General features: G+C 42.3%; 2 protein-coding genes across 2 annotated transcripts in view; one reads left to right on the forward strand and one right to left on the reverse strand.

Moving 5' to 3' along the window:
* The window catches only part of IL7R (interleukin 7 receptor), a 26,880-nt gene extending 21,387 nt beyond the window's left edge, over window positions 1-5,493 (forward strand). Inside the window, exons 9-10 of the transcript XR_003526302.1 lie at window positions 2,663-2,760; window positions 4,901-5,493. The gene's annotated coding sequence lies outside the window, so the exon portion shown is untranslated. The remainder of the gene's footprint in view (window positions 1-2,662; window positions 2,761-4,900) is intronic.
* On the reverse strand, window positions 2,193-16,030 carry CAPSL (calcyphosine like). The gene is made up of 6 exons (XM_027635066.1): window positions 15,841-16,030; window positions 11,914-12,050; window positions 10,917-11,094; window positions 10,080-10,289; window positions 6,094-6,234; window positions 2,193-2,319 (listed from the first exon to the last, which is right to left on the reverse strand). Exons 2-5 carry the CDS (start codon window positions 12,048-12,050, stop codon window positions 6,133-6,135), a joined length of 627 nt encoding a protein of 208 aa, XP_027490867.1. The 5' UTR covers window positions 15,841-16,030; the 3' UTR covers window positions 2,193-2,319; window positions 6,094-6,132.
* Window positions 16,031-21,690: the final 5,660 nt, after the last annotated feature.

The raw sequence follows: 21,690 nt of genomic DNA on the forward strand, positions 1-21,690 counted from the left end.
GAGGAGCTGGGAACTGCTCTGAAAGCACCAGGGATACACCACCAGGATGAGGGGGTTTGAGCTCTCCTGGCTCATGTCCTTCAGATCCCCACACAAACTCTGTTAGTCAAGCTCAGCGTAGAGATCTTGTCCTGAAGCACTGGCTTTCCCCAGCACTTTCCCCAGCACTGGCTTTCCCCAGCCACCAAAGGCTCAGCTAAGACTCCCAGAGGTCAGTGACAAAGCTTCTGCTGGTTTTAAAAAAGAACAGTTGCTTTATGTACTACTCCTCCTTTCTGAAAAAATATATTTTAGGGGGATTAAGTAAAACTGGAAGGTATTAGTAATCAAAGACAAACTGGTTGCAGTTATTCAGATTAAAACTTCCACTGCACTTGATTAAATATCAGCCTGTCAGATCGCTGTGGGGTCTGAAGACATGAGATAGCATGTCAAAAGGAAATGTTTTTTTCATTTTGTGATTCCCACAGTCCATCCACAATACTTTCTTTTTATTTGAAAGAGAAGAGAGATAGCACGACAGCTTGCTGTAAAATCAATTAATAAAAGAGAAATAAATGGCTTCTACTGAAACTGCCAAAACATGTACAGCTCCTATTTGATAGCAAGTTTGGTTTTTATGCATTTGGCACTTCAGCAGCATTGCTGCAAGTAAACGCTCCTCTTATGATTGATGGCAATCATAAGGAGAATTTTTCTACCAGCTTCCAGTGTCAGCCAGTATGCAAGTTTCTGGAGGCTTACAGGTCAAAGAAAATAATTGAATTTGCACAGCCTTCCCTAAGGAATTTCAAGCAGCTATTGCTTATACTGAGATCATGATGGAACAAAACAAAAACAGGGTTTGCACAGGATCACTGCAGCAAGCACTCAGGACTTCAGTGTTTGAACTGTTAGCAACCCAGACCAAGTAAGAGTGAGACTTCATCAGAAAGGCTCTTTTGAAAGTCTGGTCTATAACCCTGTACTGCTTTTAGCTGGCTGCCAGCCTGAAATGGAGCAAATGCTGCCGTGCACAAGCCAGTTACTCTTTGCTACAGCAGCAGCTTCTCAGTCTGGGAGAGCAGCAAATGACGAGAGAGAAGCAGAAAGTAGAAGAAAAACAGAACTAAAGCAGGGATAATTAGACAACACACACACACAGCATTCTTTTTGTTTATTTGTTTGGTTTTTTAACAGTTTTCTTTGTGCACCATTTCCACATTGCACCATTGTGCACCATTCCCATGTGCACCATATCAAATCAGTCCAACAGTTTAATTACCTAGGTAGCCTCATCTCCTTGGACACTAAGATTGACAGAGAGATAGACAACAGGTTAGCAAAGAGTTTGGCAAAATAAACACTTGAAGAAAAGTCATCATGGCTAGGCTTCGCGAAGGAAGATTTGGGAAGGCTCTATCCACATTTGTTACAAGCACGCTGGTGGCTAATAAGGGCAATACGAGATAGACATGTTGAAGAAAAGTACAAAGATCAGTGTTTATAGAGCCATAGTGCTGTTTACTCTCTTATATAGATCTGAATCATGGGTCATCTACCGCCACCACCTGTGACTCCTAGAATGCTTCCATCAATGCTGTCTCCATACAATCCTAAACATCCACTGGTCAGATTATGTGACCAATACATCTGTTCTAGAACAAGCAGCAGCCACAAGTATTGAGGCCATGTTGCTGAGAACACAGCTGCGTTGGGCAGGACACATCTCCAGGATGAAGGACCACCGCCTCCCTAAGATCCTGCTTTATGGTGAACTTGCCACCGGCTGCCGCAAGAGAGGAGCCCCGAAAAGAAGATACAAGGACTCCCTGAAACAACATCTCAGCCTTGGCCATATTGATCAACATAACTGGTCTACTCTGGCCTCCAGTCGGGAGGTCTGGAGACACACCATCTATAACGCTGCTGATGCCTTTGAGAACGCAGGCAAGATCACTCTTGAGGAGAAAAGACAACGCAGAAAGAATCGTGCCTTGCAGAATATACCACCTAAGGAGTCTTTCTGCTGTGCTTTTTGCAACCAGACATGCCTATCTCATACTGGCCTTTTTAGCCACCAACGCGCTTGTAACAAATGTGGGTAGAGCCCTTCCCAAATCTTCGTTTGCGAAGCCCAGCCATGATTTCCCCACTGTATGGGCAAAGGACAAAAGACAAACCAAGACAGCTTCATTGGTGTGACAACGAAGACAGGTTTCCAATCTTTATTCAGCATCAGAAAAAGAACTGAAAAGCAAAGATATCTCAAGAATTTTCATCTGGTGGACAAGTTACAAGCTCTATACTTCCCAGAAGTCACAGCTTGGTCATAAACCCCTGTAAATACAAAAAAGTAGTAAGCAACTTTCAGTGTAGGTATGTACAGACAACAGTTACTAAGCCAGCAAATGTTCCAGGAACATAGAGAAAAAAATACTGTAACACATTTATCCCCTTTAAGAAAAATATTAGTAAAATGATCTCACAGTACAAAAATAAAGGAATCAAAGCAGGAGAAGGCAAGTGGAAATCTATAAGCAGGCCCACAGGGGTTTGAAAAAAAGCATGCAGAGGAAAGATGCCTGCATGTTTAGTTGTGAGTCAGGGAGAAAACAGGGCTTTAAGAGCATTTTGCAGTTCTGGTCCATGTCTCCCCTTCTTGATTTGTTTCTCCCTTCAGCCTCCCAGCACTGGGAACTCAAATGTTCCCAGGAGAGAGATAAGCAGCTGCTGCATTCCTCAAGGAGCCAAGAGCTACAGGAGCCTGCAGTGCTACAGGTGAAAGGGCTATGTGACCCTCTTGGGACAGACTTCCCATTTATAACAGCCTGCCCAAGGCTGTAGGAAAAATCCTTGGTTCCAATTTAAGAAAACGGCAAAAATACCTGCTGGATAAAGAAGGCAAAATACGATCGATTATTGTAATTATATCATTAAAGGAATTAAAGAAGTGGTCCCTCGGGGGCAAAACGCAGCCAAAGCTTTGGATGAAAAGCAAAATAAAGATGAGTCACCATCGGAATGGTTGAAAAGACTGAAGAGAAATATACAACAATATTCAGGAATACAGCTAGACAGTCAAGCAGGACAAGAATTATTAAAAGTTTGTTTTGTAACTCATTCTTGGCCAGATATTAGGAAGAAATTAGAAAAGATAGAGGATTGGAATGAAAAAGGATTGAATGAGTTGTTGAAAGAAGCTCAAAAGGTGCATGTCTGAAGGGATGAGGAAAGACAGAGAAATAAGATCGAAATAATGGTGGCTACTGTTAAAGAAACGAATAAACAAACACTAGAACAAGAAGATGACCACTGCAAAAAGTGTTACCAAAATGCGTACTGAGACAGGTGTGGTAACCACCTTTATGGCATATGAATACGTGAACAAAGCTTGTTATGATAAGAAAGAATTGGAAACCTGTGTAGTAGGTAACAGGTGCTATGGAGTGGAAAAGAATTTAGGGTCAGAAGGAGCACGATTAGGATCATACTGCCCCGTGGGTGAGGCATGGATTTGTTGGGACATCATCAGTGAGTCAGGAGTCCCTGACCTAATAATAGAAGAAATCATCACAGATACCGAACAAAAAACATCTAAAGATCACCTACTACTGTCACAGTTGAATGATTTATATTCTGAACTAACAAGAGAGGAGAACAGAGATTTTGAACTCCCCACAGTGGGGCAGAATTTGTTTGTTCATCTAGCAGAGAAAATTGCTAAAGGGTTAAGAGTGAATCACTGTTTGGTTTGTGGGGGACCTTTAATGGCAGAAGAATGGCCCTGGAGAGGTTTTAGTCTAGATGCTCGAGAAATACTCAAGGGAAATTATACATTCTCTCATAATAAAGCAAATAGGCCAGAAGGGTAGATATTAAGCTCCACAGTGATAGCAAGGGATTGTATACAGAGAACAGGAACTCGTTTTGTACATCCAGTTGGGGAAACCCCGTGCAAACAAACTCTAAAGACTAACTTCACTCACAGTGAGTATTTTCCACAAGCCCCAGCTGACTATTGGTCAAGAAAAAGAAGCCCAGCTGTGAGTGGGATGTAAACCGGAAACTCTACCAATGCAACAAAACCAAAATAAACCCTTTTTCCAGAATAAAAGAAATATCAAAATTTTGGGACAACGTTGATAACATGTCCAAAAACTTTTGGAAGGCATCCAATGGGTTCTTTTGGATTTGTGGAAAAAGAGCGTACACAATGTTACCAGAAAATTGGAAAAGCTGCTGTGCCATAGGAATAATTTTGCCTGGATTTTTCCTACTACCCTTAGAAAGCGGGGACAAATTAGGAGTCCTGTTATACGACTCCCTTAACCGAGAAAAAAGACAAATTAAAGAGAAAATACCCTATATCAGGATTAAGGGATACTCAATAGGAGGAACCCAAAAATGAGGAGAGGAGGAGTGGCCTCCTGCGAGAATTATTGATTATTATGGACCAGCTACATGGGCACAGGATGAGACATGGGGTTATCATATACCTGTTTATATGCTCAGTTGAATCATACAACTACAAACTGTAGTTGAAATAGTCATAAATCAGACTGCAGGGAGGTTAGAATTAATAGCCGAACAACAGTGTCAAAGCAGAGCAGCCATATACCAAAAGAGATTAGCCCTAGACTATCGTTTAGCAGAAGAAGGAGAAGTCTGTGGACAATTTAACACCTCAGACTGCTGTTTACAGATTTATGATAATTATGAAGCCGTAATGGAAATAGCCTCCAACATCCAGAAATAGCCCATGTACCAGTCCAAAAATGGAATTCCATAGTAGATGGAGGGTGGTGGACTAACTTATTCAGAGGGGCATGGTGGAAGCAAGTGGGGCTTTTCTCATTATGTGCTATCTCTGGATTATTGTTTCTACCCTAATCTCATGTTTTATGAGATTAATTTCTAGTGTTGTCCAAGGAATGCAATTAACTGCCATGCCAGTGGATCCAAAGACCACTACAACCAGAGGCCTGGGAATCCAAAAAATCATGATCTTGCGGCTGGCCCCCAAGCAAACTGAAGACATGGGAAAGGCGCAGAAAGCATTACTTGAGTGGGACCTTACCAAACAAATGGAAAGAATGGATGAAGCACAAGATGTATTACCGAGTGGGAACGGACTCGAAAGGCCCAGAGAGAGTTGACATAAAAGACTTATAATAAAACCATGAATAAAGAGAAAAAAGGGGGATTATGAGGTATAAATAATCTGGTTTTATTATAAGCAAAATTAATTTAGTGGAAAACAGAAGGGGGTGGGATTTTCTTTTGTTTCATTTAATTCCAAGATTTTTTTAGGCATATCATGAAAGCTGTAAGGTGGAAGGTCCTGTCTGGGCCTGACGCCAGGGAAACTTTGTGGCCGGGAATAGGGAAAAGTATAAAAATAAAAATGTACTCTCGGCCACGTGGACGACCTTTGTGTGCAGAGAGACTCCCCTGTACAGTGTACGGGGGGGATATGTCACAAATCAATCAAGAGGGAGGGTAACACCCCCTCCTAAGTCTGAAAAATTACCTTTTAAGGTAAAATACCTGACACCTACTGAATATGTAACAGCTTATATAACCAAGAGAATACAAAAAGGCATGTTTTTCAAATGGCAGTGTGCTTTCCAGGCCCATGTCACTTAGGATTGCACCCAGCGCTACAATAAAGAACTTCTTGCTGTAATTTTCCTTGTCCAGCAGGTATTTTTGCCATTTTCTTAAACTGGAAGCAAGGATTTTTCCTGCAAGACCACCACACTTTCAGAATATTTTGGTTTTCTCCTCTTGTCAAAGAGAGCTGTATCTAACACTGGAGGAGGGGATATGTTCAGGAGCCTCAGGGACCTACTGCAGATGTCTGAAAAGAAAGGAGCAGCTCATCTGAGAAAAGAAAAGACATGCCAGGATGTAGGGAGAAAAGGGACAGATGTGCGGGGTGGCTGGATGCCAGATCTGCTCTCTGATTATTCTCCAATCCCCTGAAGCTGAGCCTACTGAAGCATCTGGGAATTAATTCTGCAGATTGATTGTAATTGGCATAGTTACTGAAAACTGTTGTTAGGGAACATGAGGGTGTTGTTGTGCATACACTTAAGAAAAGAAACCTACCGAAGGTGGAAGTCAAGTTTTGCTTCTTTAACCATATTATCAGAGTTTCCAAGCAGTCTTCATCATGACGATAAAGTAGATATCCGAATCAATTGAAGCACTGACTCCTGCATAATAGTTCATGAATTCTTCTGTTGTGACCTGAGACAGAGAGATTTAAAATAGGAAAACAAATATTTTCTTTTAATGCTGTAAGTCAAAACCACACATGGAGGTGTTTCTTTAGGAAACAGAACATCTGCTATTTCATGTTGTTGCTAACAAAAAGGAATCAAACAGGAGGCAAAAAAAGACACAGAAAAATTGCTTAAGTTCACTTCTTTGCTAGACATGAGCTCTTGTCTAGCATACAGAACACTTGGATGGACATGAAACTTGTGAAGTTCACAAACATTACCAGGAACTAAAGTTAAAATCACTGTTGCCTAAGAAGACAGATGTTTAAAGTACTTTTTTCCAGGGACGATATGATCTGATTCTTTGTGTTACTATTAATAAAGGTGGATGGGGTTTCTGATACAATCCAGAGACAACTCAGAACTTTATATCTACCCACAGAGAGAAAATATCATTGCTCTAAACAAGTCTCGCTTAATGAAGTAATTAGTTTTTCAAATACCTAAGGGTTTTGAATATCTTTCACAGGTACTGTGAGGTGGAATCATTTTAAAATGACCATTACAAAAAATAAGGATAAAATTAGCAGATGAACAGTGCATGTCTCTCGTGGTGTCTTAACTCTTGAACCATGTAGCTCATTCTTTGAATCAACAACACACAGAAAAATAAAAACAATTAAAAAGGCATTATGTTATTAAAGAGGGTACAAAGGAGGGCCATGAGGATGGTGAATGGCCTTGAGGGGAAGCCTTGTGAGGAGCAGCTGAGGTCACTCAGTTTGTTCTCAGCCTGTAGAAGAGGAAACTGAGGAGAAATCTCATGGCAGTCTACAATATCCTCACGAGGGTAAGCAGAGGGGCAGGTCCTGATCTCTTCACTCTGTGGTGACCAGTGATAGGACTTGAGGAAATGCCCTGAAGCTGAGTCAGGGAGGTTTAGGCTGGATATCAGGAAAAGTTTCTTCACCCAGAGGGTGGTTGGGGCATTGGAACAGGCTCCCCAGGGAAGTGGTCACAGCACAAGCCTGACAGAATTCAAGAAGTGTTTGGACAACACTCTCAGGCACATGGTGGGATTCTTGAGCTGTCGTGCCCAGAGCCAGGAGTTGGACTCAATGATCCTGATGGATCCCTTTTAACTCAGCATACTCTATGAATCTATGATATTTACTCTGATTGCATTGTGTGTTTGAGAGCTAAGTGAAACATGACAATAGGGAGAAGTGATCACTATAGACTGTCCTATCATCATGAACTGATTACAAGCCTTGCTGACCCTGCCTATTTCAGAGGGACCCCATGAGATCACAGTGAAGAGGACCTTTTTTAGCAATTGCTTTACCTTGAGGCATTTCTGTTAAAAACATTTTAGGTATTCAGTATCATTAGTGTCTTCTGATTCAGGCACAGGAAAGCCACAGTTAGTTCTCAGAAGAAACAGCAATCAGGTGAACTAACATCAGGATTGCTGAACAAGAGGTGGGTGCTCAGCAAAACAAGGCACTGAACACATCAAGGATCACTTTGGAGATTCATTTAATGTGTTCCTGGATGACCTCAGCACAAAAAGCAGGAACCTTTTGTTTGAGATTTGTTAGATATCATCACTGTTGTAGAGAAGGAAGGGGACAGCTGGCCCAAAACTAGTAGCTCCAAGGATGACACAACAGCATAAGGGATGAAATTCAGCTCTACGAAGTGCAAAGTCATACCAAAGGAAAATAAAATCCATTACCTCTCTACAAATGAGAGCCTGGGTGTTGGAAGCAGAGCAAGTGAAGGATTTGGGTATAGTAGCCAGCCACTAGACAGGTAGAAGTCATCCGTGTAATGCAGGTATGAACACAGAAGTGCAGCCTCAAGAGTGGAAAGTGTTAAAGATGTTCCACAAAGCACTGATAAAACCTTACCCAGTTTGGTATTATTAACTGTTCAGACTGAGAATATTACCATGTGAACTATGGAGATCCAGCATTAAGGTCAGTCAAAAGGAGTTTACAGGCACAGAACAAGGGGAAACAGAGCAGGCTTGTGTCATGGTTTGAGAGCTCCAAAATCCAATTCCCTAGTCCAAGCCCTCTCCCACATCTCAATGCAATGTGAGATGGGTTTTTTCCAGACACTACACGAGACTCAAAATGGGGGAAAGGGAATATATATTACAATGACTGTACAAAATAAATACTACAATACATTATACACAATCTTAGCTATCTCTACCATGACATAAAAGTATTTACAATGGATCAAATCTCTTCTCCCTTCCAAATAAAAGTCCAGGAGGGAAGAAGGAAAAAATCCCATTCCACTCTCAGAGCAGCAATGTCTCTAAAGCAACAGTTTCTCTGTCTCTCTCTTCCATGAAGCAGCTGTAGCTGGATCTCTACCAGTACACACAAGAGGGTATCCAAGCCCCTCAGCCACTCGTCTCCAAGCAAGGGTCTTCTCTTCCGTGGGCTGCGTTCACCCAGACAACGGTCACGTCACCACATCATACCACGAAGCACGGGGGTCTTTGTGACGGTCTGTATCTTCAGGGGATTCAAGTCCCCTTTGCAGAGCTCTGTGCTCTGTCTCAAGCAGTGGGGGGGGGCAAGGTCACCCCTCCGCATTCCTTCTGAGCTTTACAGCTCCTTTCTGCAGTGCTGTAGCACTTCAAGACTCTTTCAAGTAAGAGTTCATCATCCTCCTCCTTTCTCGGAGGTCTCAGAGGGGTATGGGGTTTTATTTCAGTTCTTACCCCAACTTCCTCTCTCTCTCTCTTTAGAGTCTAATTCTCTCTCTGCTGCTGGCTCTCTCTCGGCTCTCCTTCCAGGAGTTCTCTCTGTGTTGCTGCATGCCTGTCGTTGTTGCTTGGTCTTATCTCTTCTGGCTCTCTGCCACCGTTTCTTCGGTCAGTGCAGTTCTGCCGCTGCTGCTGCTGCTCACAGTGAAGAAACATCCCCCAGCTCTTAGCTACAGCTACTTAGCCCAGTCTTTAAACTGTTCCAAGTCTCTGTAGCCCCTCTGCCGAGGGCTGGGGAGGCCCAGAGGCCCAAAGGGGCTCCGAGCCCCTTCCTCGTGGCTTTCACAACATGGCTACCTCTTCAACAACAACTACAACCACCTTCTCTTCTGTTCTGCTTGTGATATGCTTATATTTTGCAAAAGTGCTCGTTGGGTAAAACCTCAAAACTTCAACGGTCACCACCCCCTGGAGTTTTACTATTTTATACCTTCAGGGAGGGAAAACTGTTTCTCCCCACCCCAGCTTGTTTTAGAGATGGTTGCAAAGCAGATGCACAAGAAGTCCATCCCAAAATTGCCCAGGCTTTGCATCTGCACCAGAGAGCTTAGGCAGAGGGCAGAAAGAGCTTGCAGTTCTGCCCCAGCTCATGGCTCCTCAGGGCACACAGCTGGTGGCAGCACCCCCAACTCCATCCTCCCTCCAACTCTCTGTAGATAAATCTATCTCTATTATGGACAGATTTCTGAGTCAAATGTCTGAGTAATCACACTGGAGAAGAACTAACTGTAAAGTATTTAACATATTAAGGAACCTGCTTTTGAACTGAGTTCTAGTATTTGTTCTTCTAAGTGAAAAATCCTCCAATTCATGTGGATCTTGAAAATCAGCATGCTTTAGCATGAAGGATACAAGCCTGGTAATGTAATCTCTTGTACCTCCTGCAGAGCCCCTTTGCCTCAGAATGTGCAAGCAAGCTGTACCAGCAGTGCTATGCACACACTATGCATCTACTTTATTTTTCCATATAAATGTGATGCAAATGCATGTGTGGTACTGCAATTGCTCATACATTTAATGATATAAGTCAAGGGTTGAGTCAGATGGTGATTTCATGGCTTGACATTAGGTGTTTTACTTACCTTCCCGTCTTTGTCATAGGGTGAATCAAAATTATCCAGAAAGGCTCTAAAAACTTGTTCTTCTGTCCAGTCTCCATTTAAATATTTGGGATGGTGTTTTGGATTGTATACCTCTCGTAAGTCTTCGATTGTTATGACACCATCTCTGGTCTTATCTAATTTTTGAAATGCTTGCATTATTATTTCTTTCCTTGCATTCGACATGGGAGGCTGTAAGGAAATATTAACAGAATCATTTTATTTCTGCCAACTACTTGCCAAATTCAAGTACCTGCTGTTGTTAGCAGTAAAACTATTTCAAGGTGCATGGCTGACAATCTACACTGTCCATGAGCTAGAAAGGACAATATATTACCATAAAAAAGCAATGTGATCGAGGTTATTCAGTATCAACCAGTACAATATAAATGGACAATAAGAGAGAAAATACTACATAGAACACTTTCCTGTTCCACCCATTTTATATATTTCTAACAAGAAATTACTGATTACTCTAAACACTAATATTTTCTATCTTAATTGTTTAGACTTCATCAGAGCAAAGAGACTCCAACCAAAATCAGCCACGGCATGGTGAACTAATCCATGGAAACTGGATTAGTTTGTGTTATAAAGAGATGCATCATGAAATGACGCATAAAGAAGTGAGATTAATGAGCTGAATGACATAGGTACTCAGATTATAACATAGGAATTTAGGTAACTTAATCAAGGCTGCAATTCATTGAAAAAAATCACAACAATTTATTTGCAAATATTCTATTCTATCTTGTTCTGTTCTGTTCTGCTATATTTTTCTCCATTTAATGCAGTATTAACAAAAATTTCCAGACTTACTCTCAGTGTAACAAGAAATTCATCGAAGTCAATTGTTCCATTGCCATTTTTATCAAATATATGGAAAACCTTTTGTGCTTCTTCCTTGTCAAGTGTGATCGCGTACACATTTAATCCCCTCATAAATTCTTCGAAATCAAGGGTTCTGCTATTCTCGACATCCATCATTCGAAATACTCTGCAGGATACATGACATTTGAGGAAAATGCACAGGAAAACATGGAGAATGCTGCAGTGGTTTATCACAGTGCTGGAGCACAGGGTCACTTTACTGAGGTAACATTGTTCAGTCTTCTGATGGGGGGCAGGGGGAAAGGAATAAAACCCCCAACCAACAAAACCCTCCACAGTTATAGGCAGCAGAGATGACTGGTTTCTATTGGGTGCCTGATTATGACACATCTGAAGGTAAATGAGGGGAAGGCTGCCATGGTCCTCCTGTTCATTATAGCCCTCTGCCTTCGGCAAGTTGGGCATTTAAATGAAGTTCCAGTTAGTCACCACCTGGATCCTTTTGTGGTTTATAGGGCCTGGGAGGGGTTTCAAGGTGTGATGCAGCTCCCCTTTCCTAGGACTGAGATACAAAAGGAGTCTAGGTGCCTCCCACAAACTACCCAGACCATTACACAGACCATTACACACAAGGGAATCACATCTGAAAGAAAAGAAGCATAAAATCCCCTGTACTGAGATACTTAAATTAATTTTCAAAAACACCAAAGAGAGATATGTGTCTTAAGCTTCCCTTCTCTCCCTCGCAGGAGTTGTTCTGGGTCTCACAGGAGCACCTTCCCATGAGAGATTCACATGGCTCATCCCTTCAACAGGCAAGCAGGCCAGTCCTATGCCCCAGAACACATGAGCCCCGAGGCCAGGCTGTAAGTTGTGGCGTTTGCATTGGAAACAGGAAACTCAAATTTTGGTCCCTGTTAAGCCTGTGAGCCTCTTGCAGCTAAAACTATTAGGCTGAATAATGGATTTGATTTCTTAGACTCACTTTCCAAGTCCTTTGATGCCAGCGGATCCCCTCGCTAAACACAACAATCGCAGCTTTTCGATGGGGTCAGTAGCTCCCAACAGGCTTCTTTTAGCCTGTATTACCATGTCTCGGTCATGTCTTGCTGTGCCCGACATCTGAAAGACAAAAGCAGTCTTGTGACATGGATTCACATTCAGGCATAGTGCTGAAACCTGCCTTAGAATATGGAACATCCCAAGACCCTCACCTGCAAGGTCTGGTGGCAATTCTTTCATGACAACTCATTTTGACTCTCTATTTCCTTGCCCTTATATCCTTCTATCAGAAAGGAAATTGCCAGTATAGGTCATGAACCATGAAAGGAAAGCTCAGTCAACCATCCTGTGATTAGATAGGAATGCCTGGGTAAGAATTTTCTGCCTAAAATGTGAAAATACAGTGAAAACCAGTGGATGAAGCCAGGAGAGTGAGGTTGCCTCCACATTCCCTGCATCCCTGCCAAGCCTCTCCTCCACCTGGAGAGGTTTGCAGTTAGCATTTGACCACAGGAATACAAAAATTATCCTGGGTGAGGACCTTTGCCTTAGATTTGCTTTTGTTCCACTAAGTCCCTAATTCTCCAGAGCAGAGCTTTCTCCCACGGCATGTCTGAGCAACAGAAATCACCTGCAGATGACACCTCCTGCTTTTTTAACACAACTGCAAAATAAATTAGTACCTTAAACTTGCACAGCATTTAGAACCTCGGGACTTCAGACTCTGCCAAGTCACACAAGCCTTCCAGCTTCCCTCAGAGGAATAAACGGAGAAAACCAGCCTGTGGAATCTGCAGTGCTGCAATAGCACCACCAAGAGGAGCATGCCCGGGCTGGCAGAGGGTCACCCCTTCTCCCACAGACACTATTTTTGCCTAGTGGTAAAAAAACCAGGGCTGTCCATGCCCATAACCAATATTTTAGGACCACGCGGAATCCTGGCCCCTGGGCACATGCTCAGGGCCAAGACTGACACTTGCTAAGGCAGTGCTGCGCTGAGGAGATGAAAATGGGCAGCCCTGTGAGGCATTAGTGCACCTGGCACTTCTAATCCCATTGTCATTGCATGTACAGAAGTGTGAATTGAAATAGTCAGAGAAAACTTATGAGAAACATGGAATCAAACTGTTTCTTCTTAACTACTCTGCTCCTGTCTGAAGAGCAATGACTATGGCTGCTGGTCATGTCACATATGATGAATTTTATAACCCCTTCAGATGACTCCAGTTGAGCTTGGAAAAACAGAAAAATAAAATGGTTTTGTACACCCCAGTTGGTTTCAGTAATAGATGATTGTAGAAGTCTAGAGAGGTAGAATAGAGACCATTTTGGCCTTTGGTTTAGACAGAACAAGCAAAGTTCTTCTGGGAACTCATTAACCAGTGACCAGAAAGACCTTACAGCTGCATGAGATCAGCAGCCAAAAATGTTTTCTGTAAACAATGACCTGTCCTTAAGGGGAAATTTTTAGTTGGAAAGAACATAAAATACAGTGAGGTTACATAAACACAGTGCGAACTATATCTCCATTATATAATTATCCACTATAGCTTATATATAACAACTATACTTCAATACAGAGCGCATAATGCATGCATAGCACTGTGCAGTATGCCTCCACACTATGTTATGTATTTATATGTATTTATATGAGGACATAATTTGTCTCCACTGCACACTGCAAAAATCTATACAAACACACACCATGAAAAATGTGTAACATTTTGTTGCCTCGGGTTCAGTGGAACCATTTCCAGCATACTGCAAATAATCATTGCAGCAAGATTCATGAATTGAGACTAGGGAGGGATAATCTGATTTGATATCTATTATGATCTCCTGTGCCACAGTAAAAGGCACTGAAACTGGCCAATCCTCTGTTATCTCTGCAGTAAGCAAAAAGTTTGCTTCTACATCTACAAGCATTTCTGGCTGAGAACTCACCATCTCCAGGCCAAGTTGCTCTAGTATTGAACCATTTTCCTTTTAAAAGGTGTTTTTCCCTTCTAGTGAATTTCCCCCATCATTAGCTGCTGCTTACTTTTTTTTTTTACAAGGCTAAAGAGTTACCTATTAAAAATTTGTCCAGATGCAAGGTCCCTTTTAAATCCATTTTGGCTAAATAATTAGGCAGAGCTCAGGTTTCCTGATACAAAATGAATTTCCAGATGTCAGATAATTCTGCAATTATGCTTGAACTATTCAAATTTTTTTTCCAGTGCTCCTTTTGAAGTGGGTCAGAGCACTCCAATAATATCACTAATGCCATAGGTAGAGGTATTCCCACTTCCCTCCCCCCGTGTATCATGGTTAGAAACACTAATAATAAATATTTCTGCTGCTCTTTGCAAATTTGCTTTCTCTATAACGTTCAGTAACAAAATCACCACCAATAAACACACACTTTATAAACCATATACAAACTATACAAGCGTATGCTATACAAAACTCAACAATTAAAGTCTGTTTTCAAAGTGATTGCACTTACACTTTATCTTAAAGCACCTTAAACATGACCTGGCTTTCTGTGTCACACAGCAGTATCTGTTTGAGAAGCCTTTCTACACATCCAGTAAATACAGAAAACCAGTTAAATACAAACCCTGCAGCACACAAACCTGGTCCACAGAAACACTTTTACCACTTTCCTATTTCTGTTGGCTGCTGGTTTAAGCTAGAGATAAACCTTTCTTAGGCCATATTGAAAAAAACAGATTCCAGATCAGTGCAAGGAAGGAGGAATCACATGCTCTTTCCTCTTATTTTGCTTTTGCCCCTTTTTGGATAATGTGAAGTAATTAAAGATGCAATCAGGGTTTGCTGAATATAACAATTCTCTGTACACCGTACAAATGTGTTACATATTAAACCCATTAATAAAATAAGAATAGCTCATAACCATAATTGTGCATGGTTTTAATTCTTATATCTTACCCAAGATTATCAGACGTCTCCCTCACTAAAATTAACCAACAGTGTTTATTTTAATTTTGAATGCTAGAGAGTTTTGTTTTGCTTAACAGCCTGGGCTATGAGCAATTACAATAGCACACATTGTCAGCATTGTTTGTTTCTATGGGTGATGTTGTGTTGTGCACGCTAAACAGAAATTATTGCATATATTCCGAACAAATGCAAACCCTTAAATTTTGGGCTGAGTTTTTCCAGCAAAACCTTGGGCCATTCAGCAACCAGGTCCTTTTACATTCCTCTGTGCCAGAGGATTAAACCTGGAAAGAGTCAGATTCAGTCTAAGCTCTGCATCATTTGTTTAAATGTTATCCCTCAGCTGAGCCCAAAAGCCTCCTATGAAATCCTGGAAAACGCTGCAGCATGACAGGCAGAGTCCGCATACTTGCCTCTGGATTACCTGGGCCTCCAGAAAGCCCCTGTCCTGGCCAAAGACAGAAGTAGCACACCACGCACCCCAATGTACAAGCTCTTACGATCTGAGACTAGATTAAGTGCCCTAAACCAATTGTACATATTTGGTTTACTCCTTATAATTCCATTAAATTATTAAGAGCATGAAATCTGACAACCATCTAAACACCTCTTTAAAAATCTGGTTTACCACCCCCACTAGAGCTACCCTGTAGCAGCTGCCCGTCTCTCACTTCATCATCCCCAACCTTCTGGCAGGTTAACATTACTGCTCTTACTATTTTGCAGATAGATAGATAGGTAGATAGATAGATAGCATATATATATGAATATACAATGATATATTAAAATATATAATTTTAATAAAATATAAAATACACGATATTAAGATATATTCTACTATAAAATTATATATAATAATACATGATTTTAATAAATATAATTATATATATTTTAGAAACCTGCTTTTGGTTGATCAGAGAAACTTATTGCAAGGTAACAAACAGGAGGGAAAAAAATCCTCTACCTGCAATGTTATCCTGAACGTGAGGTTTTCACCAAGGACTGTGGAGGTGTTCAGAGCACCGGGGTGGTGTTGTGCCCCACCTGCTTCTCTGCAGCCTCCCTGCAAAGCTTACTTATAGATCTCGTTCTACTTGTTTACACACCCGGCTGCCTTGGCCCCCCCCTTTTTGGGAGGCCTGGAGTTTTCCAGCTAATCTCCAAGGTGACACTGGAGGCTGCGGTGGCCCAATCTGCAATTACACTGCTTCCCTGTACGATTGCTGTGGGCCTTCGAGACTCGTTTTATCTCTTTTAAAAATAATGCCCCACTTCTCATGTGGGCAGAGGGGGATGTGGGAGAGTAGGAAACACCTCGTGCCACCTCCCCCATTGAGATAGAAGGCCAGGTGTGATTGTGGAAAGGAGCTGCGTTGCCATGCTGGCCTTGGTTATGTTTTGAGAACGTTTCCCTACTTTCATAGTTGATGGGGTTGAAAAAAACTCGCTGGTTCAATCTTGCACTCAAAACCTAATAGGAGAATTTAAGTAAAAGATTGTCTACTGTATTTCACAAAAAACAACTCGCCAGCGTATATATTTTTCCTGCTGATTAATTGCCGCTTTGTAGACCCACTGGTGGTTAGAATCTCTGGGGAGACACTGGGCTTGTGTTCATTTGCAGCAAGAAGAAAACTGAAAAGGTTAAACACTCATATGATGAGGAAAAATTGTTCTCTGCCTAGACACAGCTATTAGCAACTCTGTCTACAGAAGGTCACAAACGTTAGTGAGGTAATGTAACACTTGGTAAGGAATCAGGGTGTTGATAGACTCCTTAGGTGTAAGAAATAGCCTGTGTCATGTCCTGTCGGGCAGCAGCAAGATAAACACAGAGAACCAAAGCCGATGGCAATAGCAGCACCTACAAGTTAGTGTAAGAGCAGATGGAAAATGTGCTGGAGGGCAGGAGAGTTCTGTAGAGGGACCTGGACAGGCTGGATAGATGGGCTGAATCCAGTGGTATGATGTTTAACAAGGCCAAGTGCTGTGTCCTGCACTTGGCCACAACAACCCCCCGCAGCCCCACGGGCTGAGCACAGAGTGGCTGGAGAGCAGCCAGGCAGAAAGGGACCTCGGAGTTTGGATTGACAGGAAGCTGAACATGAGCCAGCAGTGTGCCCAGGTGGCCAAGAAGGCCAATGGCATCCTGGCCTGGATCAGGAACAGTGTGGCCAGCAGGAGCAGGGAAGTGATTCTTCCCCTGTACTCCGCGTTGGTGAGGCCACACCTCAAGTGCTGTGTCCAGCTGTGGGCCCTTCAGTTCAGGAAGGATATTGAGGTGCTGGAGCAGGTCCAGAGAAGAGCAAGGAGTCTGGTGAAGGGACTCAAGCACAAGTCCTATAAGGAGAGGCTGAGGGAGCTGGAGTTGTTTAGCCTGGAGAAGAGGAGGCTCAGGGGAGACCTCATCACTCTCTACAACTCCCTGAAAGGAGGTTGTAGACAGGTGGGGGTTGGTCTCTTCTCTCAGGCAGCCAGCAGTAGCACAAGAGGACACAGTCTTAAGCTGTGCCAGGGGAGGTTTAGGTTAGACATTAGAAAGAAATTCTTTACAGAGAGAGTGATCAGACATTGGAATGGGCTGCCCAGGGAGGTGGTGGATTCACCACCCCTGGAGTATTTAAGAAGAGATTGAATGTGGCAATTAAGTGCCATGGTCTAGTTGACAAGGTCAAAAGTTGGACTTGATGATTTCAGAGGTCTTTTCCAACCTAGTTGATTCTGTGATTCTGTAAAACAGAGGTAAAGCCCAGTTCTGGCCATGGATAAAACACTGAGCAAGAATGAAAAAGTGCATTGTTTCCTGGCAAAAGCAGAAAATTGTTTCAAGCACTTGCCAGAGTAGTACCACTTGCACCCTGGCAGGCTGCTTATCTTTCATCAACAGGTACTTCCTGGTACTAAACCGAAGCTTGTGCAAGATTTAAAATATGCTTTTATATCTCTAATCTGGCAGCTGATTGCACATTAATGCACAAGCAGGAAACAATGTTTATTTGATCATTTACTGATTCAGAAATACTGGCCTTGTGAAAATGTAACATCCCTCCATCTACCAGCTTTGTTTTGGGAATTGATCTCCAGAGACCTCCTGGGAATACAGAAGCGATAAGGGCCTAGAAACATTATTTGGGCTGCTGGCATGGGAAGAGCAGCTCTGCTGCCTGCCCACACACTTTGCAGAGGCACTGGGGCCTGGAGAAATGGTTTCCACTGAACAAGTCAGTCCTTGAAATTCATCATTCCACTTCAGTAAAGAAATTCCTCAGATGCAGAATTTGCATTGACTTTCAAAAAGGAAAGATTAGAACAACAAGGATGGGCTCTTGAAAGCAAAAAAATAAGTGAACTTAACATGTGGACACTCAGCAGCCTTCTGCTGCCTTTCCTGTCCTCTGCCAGTGAGCCAAGGCATATACAGACACACATAGATGTTAATCCTCCTTCCACATGCCCCTCTGAAAACTGGACTGTGCCATCTCTGAGCTGGTTAATGAGTTACCAGTTTGAAAAATTATTAATATGCTTTCAGGTGTCTCAGATTGCATCAGGCTGTGATGAAGCTTATTTTATTGTACCTGCTCCATTACTGTGTACAAAGCTGTAAGCAGAGTTCAGTGAATTCGGAATTTATCATAAAGGGGATAGATATTTCATCAGAACTCTGGAAATTTTCCTCACTATTTTCCAACTACCTCTGAATACATACGTGTTTGATTTTTGGTTTTGCCTGAACACCCTGAACTATCTGCTGAGTTTGTGGTTCAGCAGTGGACAGAGTTTACTAAGAAAAACATACTATTGAGGTGTAACATGATCTACAAACTCATGACAGAGATTGAAAACTTGTCAACTCAAGTTTCCAAAAGTTAAGATTTCATGTTGAATTTAGGCAGGAGGGAAGGTATAAGAAATGCCTTAGAAGCATTATAAGAAGTGTCTCAAAAAAAAGAGGTGTTGGGTGTTTTGTGTATTTAGTTTTCATGTGATAGCACTGTTTATTAATGTGCCACCTGTGACCTTCATTGTGGAGAAGCTCCCCAGCTGTGAGAAGTGAACACATCTGCTTGTCCTTGGTAGGGAAATCGACATGGTTGTTAGTGTTCAACGCAACTAAATTAGTAGGTTAAAAAAAGTAGCAAGCATGAACTCTCAGAACACTATGCACCAAAGAAGACTAATTTTACAGGATAAACCTTCAGGTTTTTTTCCTGCCATTAAAATTAAGAAAGTTTCATATACACTAAAAAAGAAACCCTCGTGGTAAGTACATTGTAAAGGAAAAAGTATTCTGATTTTAAACCAAGATATAAGTCACAAAAACATAGAATGGTTTGTGTTGGAAGGGACCTTACAGATCACCTGAACCAAATCCACCGGAACCAAATCCACCTGAACTCTGACTCCAAATAAAATGCTTTTATATTCAGAAACACTCTGTCCCTGTATGGGTTTTAGTTATCCAGCTGAAATTAACTGTCTGCTTTCCAGAGCAAAGACCAGCTGCCACATGCAGACTGTGCTCATGCTACTGAACTAATTCCAAAGAGGGGGGTCACCACCCACCTGCCTGCGTGGTCGGGTCCCCAGACCTGCTGGTAACAGAGATGCAGTCCAGTCCCTCCACGTGGGTCTGACACCACAGCACTGGCCCTCAGTTCATCCCTCTGGGCTGAGGAGCCTTTCCAGGCGGAGGAGTGCACACTGCCAGCAGCACCTGCACAATGGATTGATCTGCTTGGCTACACATGTGCAGCATTCCTAACCTCTACCTTTAGTTGCCTTCTCACTTCACTCTGGTGCAGCACAAACAGATCTTATTTTTTTAACACTATGTCACCTGCTAAAGGCATGTGTCACTCGACAAGCTTTTGAAGGTGATTTGAGACCAGGAGCATTCCAGAAGTGGAGGTAGTTGTTTAGAATTTTTATTTTTCTTGAAAATCTCCCACAAATCTGCTCTCAGTTGGAGAACGGAAAATTAAAACACCAGATACTTCAGCTTTCTAAGAAGTTCAGCAATTAATGTTTACTAAAAATTGCTTATTTTTATCCCGTGCCTTGAAATAATGAAACTTGAAGGTTTTAAATATTTCAGGCCAAGCGGAAAAAACAATGTTGCAGGAGTTAGTTTTTTTTTTTTATTCTATTACATTTCTCAAAAATATTGGCAAGTTTCTGTCTACCACAGAGAAACAATGCAATAGAAATCTAACATGCATGAGAAACTTCTGTACTCAACCCTCTCTTTATTTTGTCCACAGAAGAAATCAGTTAAATGGGCCCAGCATTTAGTGGGATCAAATACCTTTTGATGCTGAAAAGCTGTCCTTAATAACTGCAAATTGGGGCAAGTAAGGAAGAATAGAACAAGAACACTCTGCAGCTCTCTGCAACAAAAAACAGAACAATCTGTCCTTAGTGAAGGGGGCAAAGAGGAGGGAGCCAAAACCAGAGAGAAGGTTTCAGCCAGCTGCTCCTCAGAAAGGCCTCCCTAAAGACAATCACAAAGTGCTGGAATGGCCTGGGGAAGAAAGGGTTGTTGTGAAGTCTCTGCAATTGGCACAGGAATATGCCAGGAGGGGAAGTCTTGACAACGTTTTTGCGCCCCTCCCAGTCCTCTGAAATGTAGGCTTTTACAGGTAAATGGAATCATGCAGGCACCATTAGGGAGGAAGGTAAAAGGTGGTAGGTAGCAATGTCAGTAGTTGTACAGGAGAGAGCAGCGCCAGGCAAGGCACAGCTGCAGGAGTATCTGGAGGAAGGTGGTGGAGGGAGGAGCTGTAGTACTGGCAGGGAGGGGAATGCTTGCTTCCCTTGCCAGCCCATGGAGCCAAACTGACTGCAGCTGAGACTTCAGCCTGTGTGGTACTATTTCTGAAACAACCACAAGTAGGATGTAGCTATTTCTTGTTATTCTCTGGAGATTCCTCTCCAAACTACCAGGGACTGTTTTGGTTCCTGACTCCAGAAACTTGCTGGTGACACGTGAGTTAGATGCTTTTATCGACCTGGGCATGCTAGACAGGGCAGCACAATTCAGCATTCAACATGCTGGTGATACTCATCAACATGGCTGGGGACACCCACTGCTCTAGAGAGCTTTGTGATGTCCCAGAGTCCCTTCTCTCCATGGCCTGCGCATTTTAGAAGTGACTTTTGTCGCCCATAAGATGAGCTATTGCCAGGCTCCTCTGCTCCACTCATAGCTATTGATTTCTAAAACTTCCAAAATCTAGATAATCTCTTTTATCTGTAAACATTCAACTAGAGACATACGGACTTGTGTTGGATGTACTACACCATAACATGCCTAATTCCCTGAGAGGCAAGCAAGAAATGCTCAGAAAAGCAGCAAGGTGGCCCTGTAAGCTGGTGTTGCCATTGCTAGTAACAGGCAACCAGCTCTGGCAGAGCTTCAGGATGAAGGCCTGCCAAGCTTGCTTTATCTTCCTATAGCTTTACTTTCTGTGACAGCAATTTCTCTGGCTGACCAGTTGCCTACAGTAATTAATTTTAATTTTGTTTATCTTTATATGGTGCAGTTCTATATAGATAGCAGTAACTATTAGTAGTTGTATGTATAATGGAGATGTTTACTTCTAACACAATACAGGATCAAGAAATACCAAGCTGGAGACAGTGCATGGAGCACAGAGCAGTACAGGTATGAAGTGATAAAATTTGGGACACAGGCTTGGCACTGGAGATCCCACAGCTCCTCATCAATGGTCAGAGAAACACAGACCTGGGCAAAACTGGGTTTAGGGGTACTAAAGAGAACAAAAATTAAGAGCCTTTAGCATATGTGGAA

This window comes from Corapipo altera, unplaced genomic scaffold (assembly GCF_003945725.1).
Source record: "Corapipo altera isolate COAL_440 unplaced genomic scaffold, ASM394572v1 61411, whole genome shotgun sequence".
In the NCBI taxonomy this organism is placed as follows: Eukaryota; Metazoa; Chordata; class Aves; order Passeriformes; family Pipridae; genus Corapipo; species Corapipo altera.

Excerpts from the sequence above, each read along its gene's own strand:
- CAPSL (XM_027635066.1), bottom strand. The coding sequence starts at position 12,050 with ATGTCGGGCACAGCAAGACATGACCGAGACATGGTAATACAGGCTAAA. Across the intron at positions 11,095-11,913 it reads GGCATCAAAGGACTTGGAAA|AGTATTTCGAATGATGGATG; the intron begins GTGAGTCTAAGA and ends TGTATCCTGCAG. Across the intron at positions 10,290-10,916 it reads AATTTCTTGTTACACTGAGA|CCTCCCATGTCGAATGCAAG; the intron begins GTAAGTCTGGAA and ends ATTTCCTTACAG.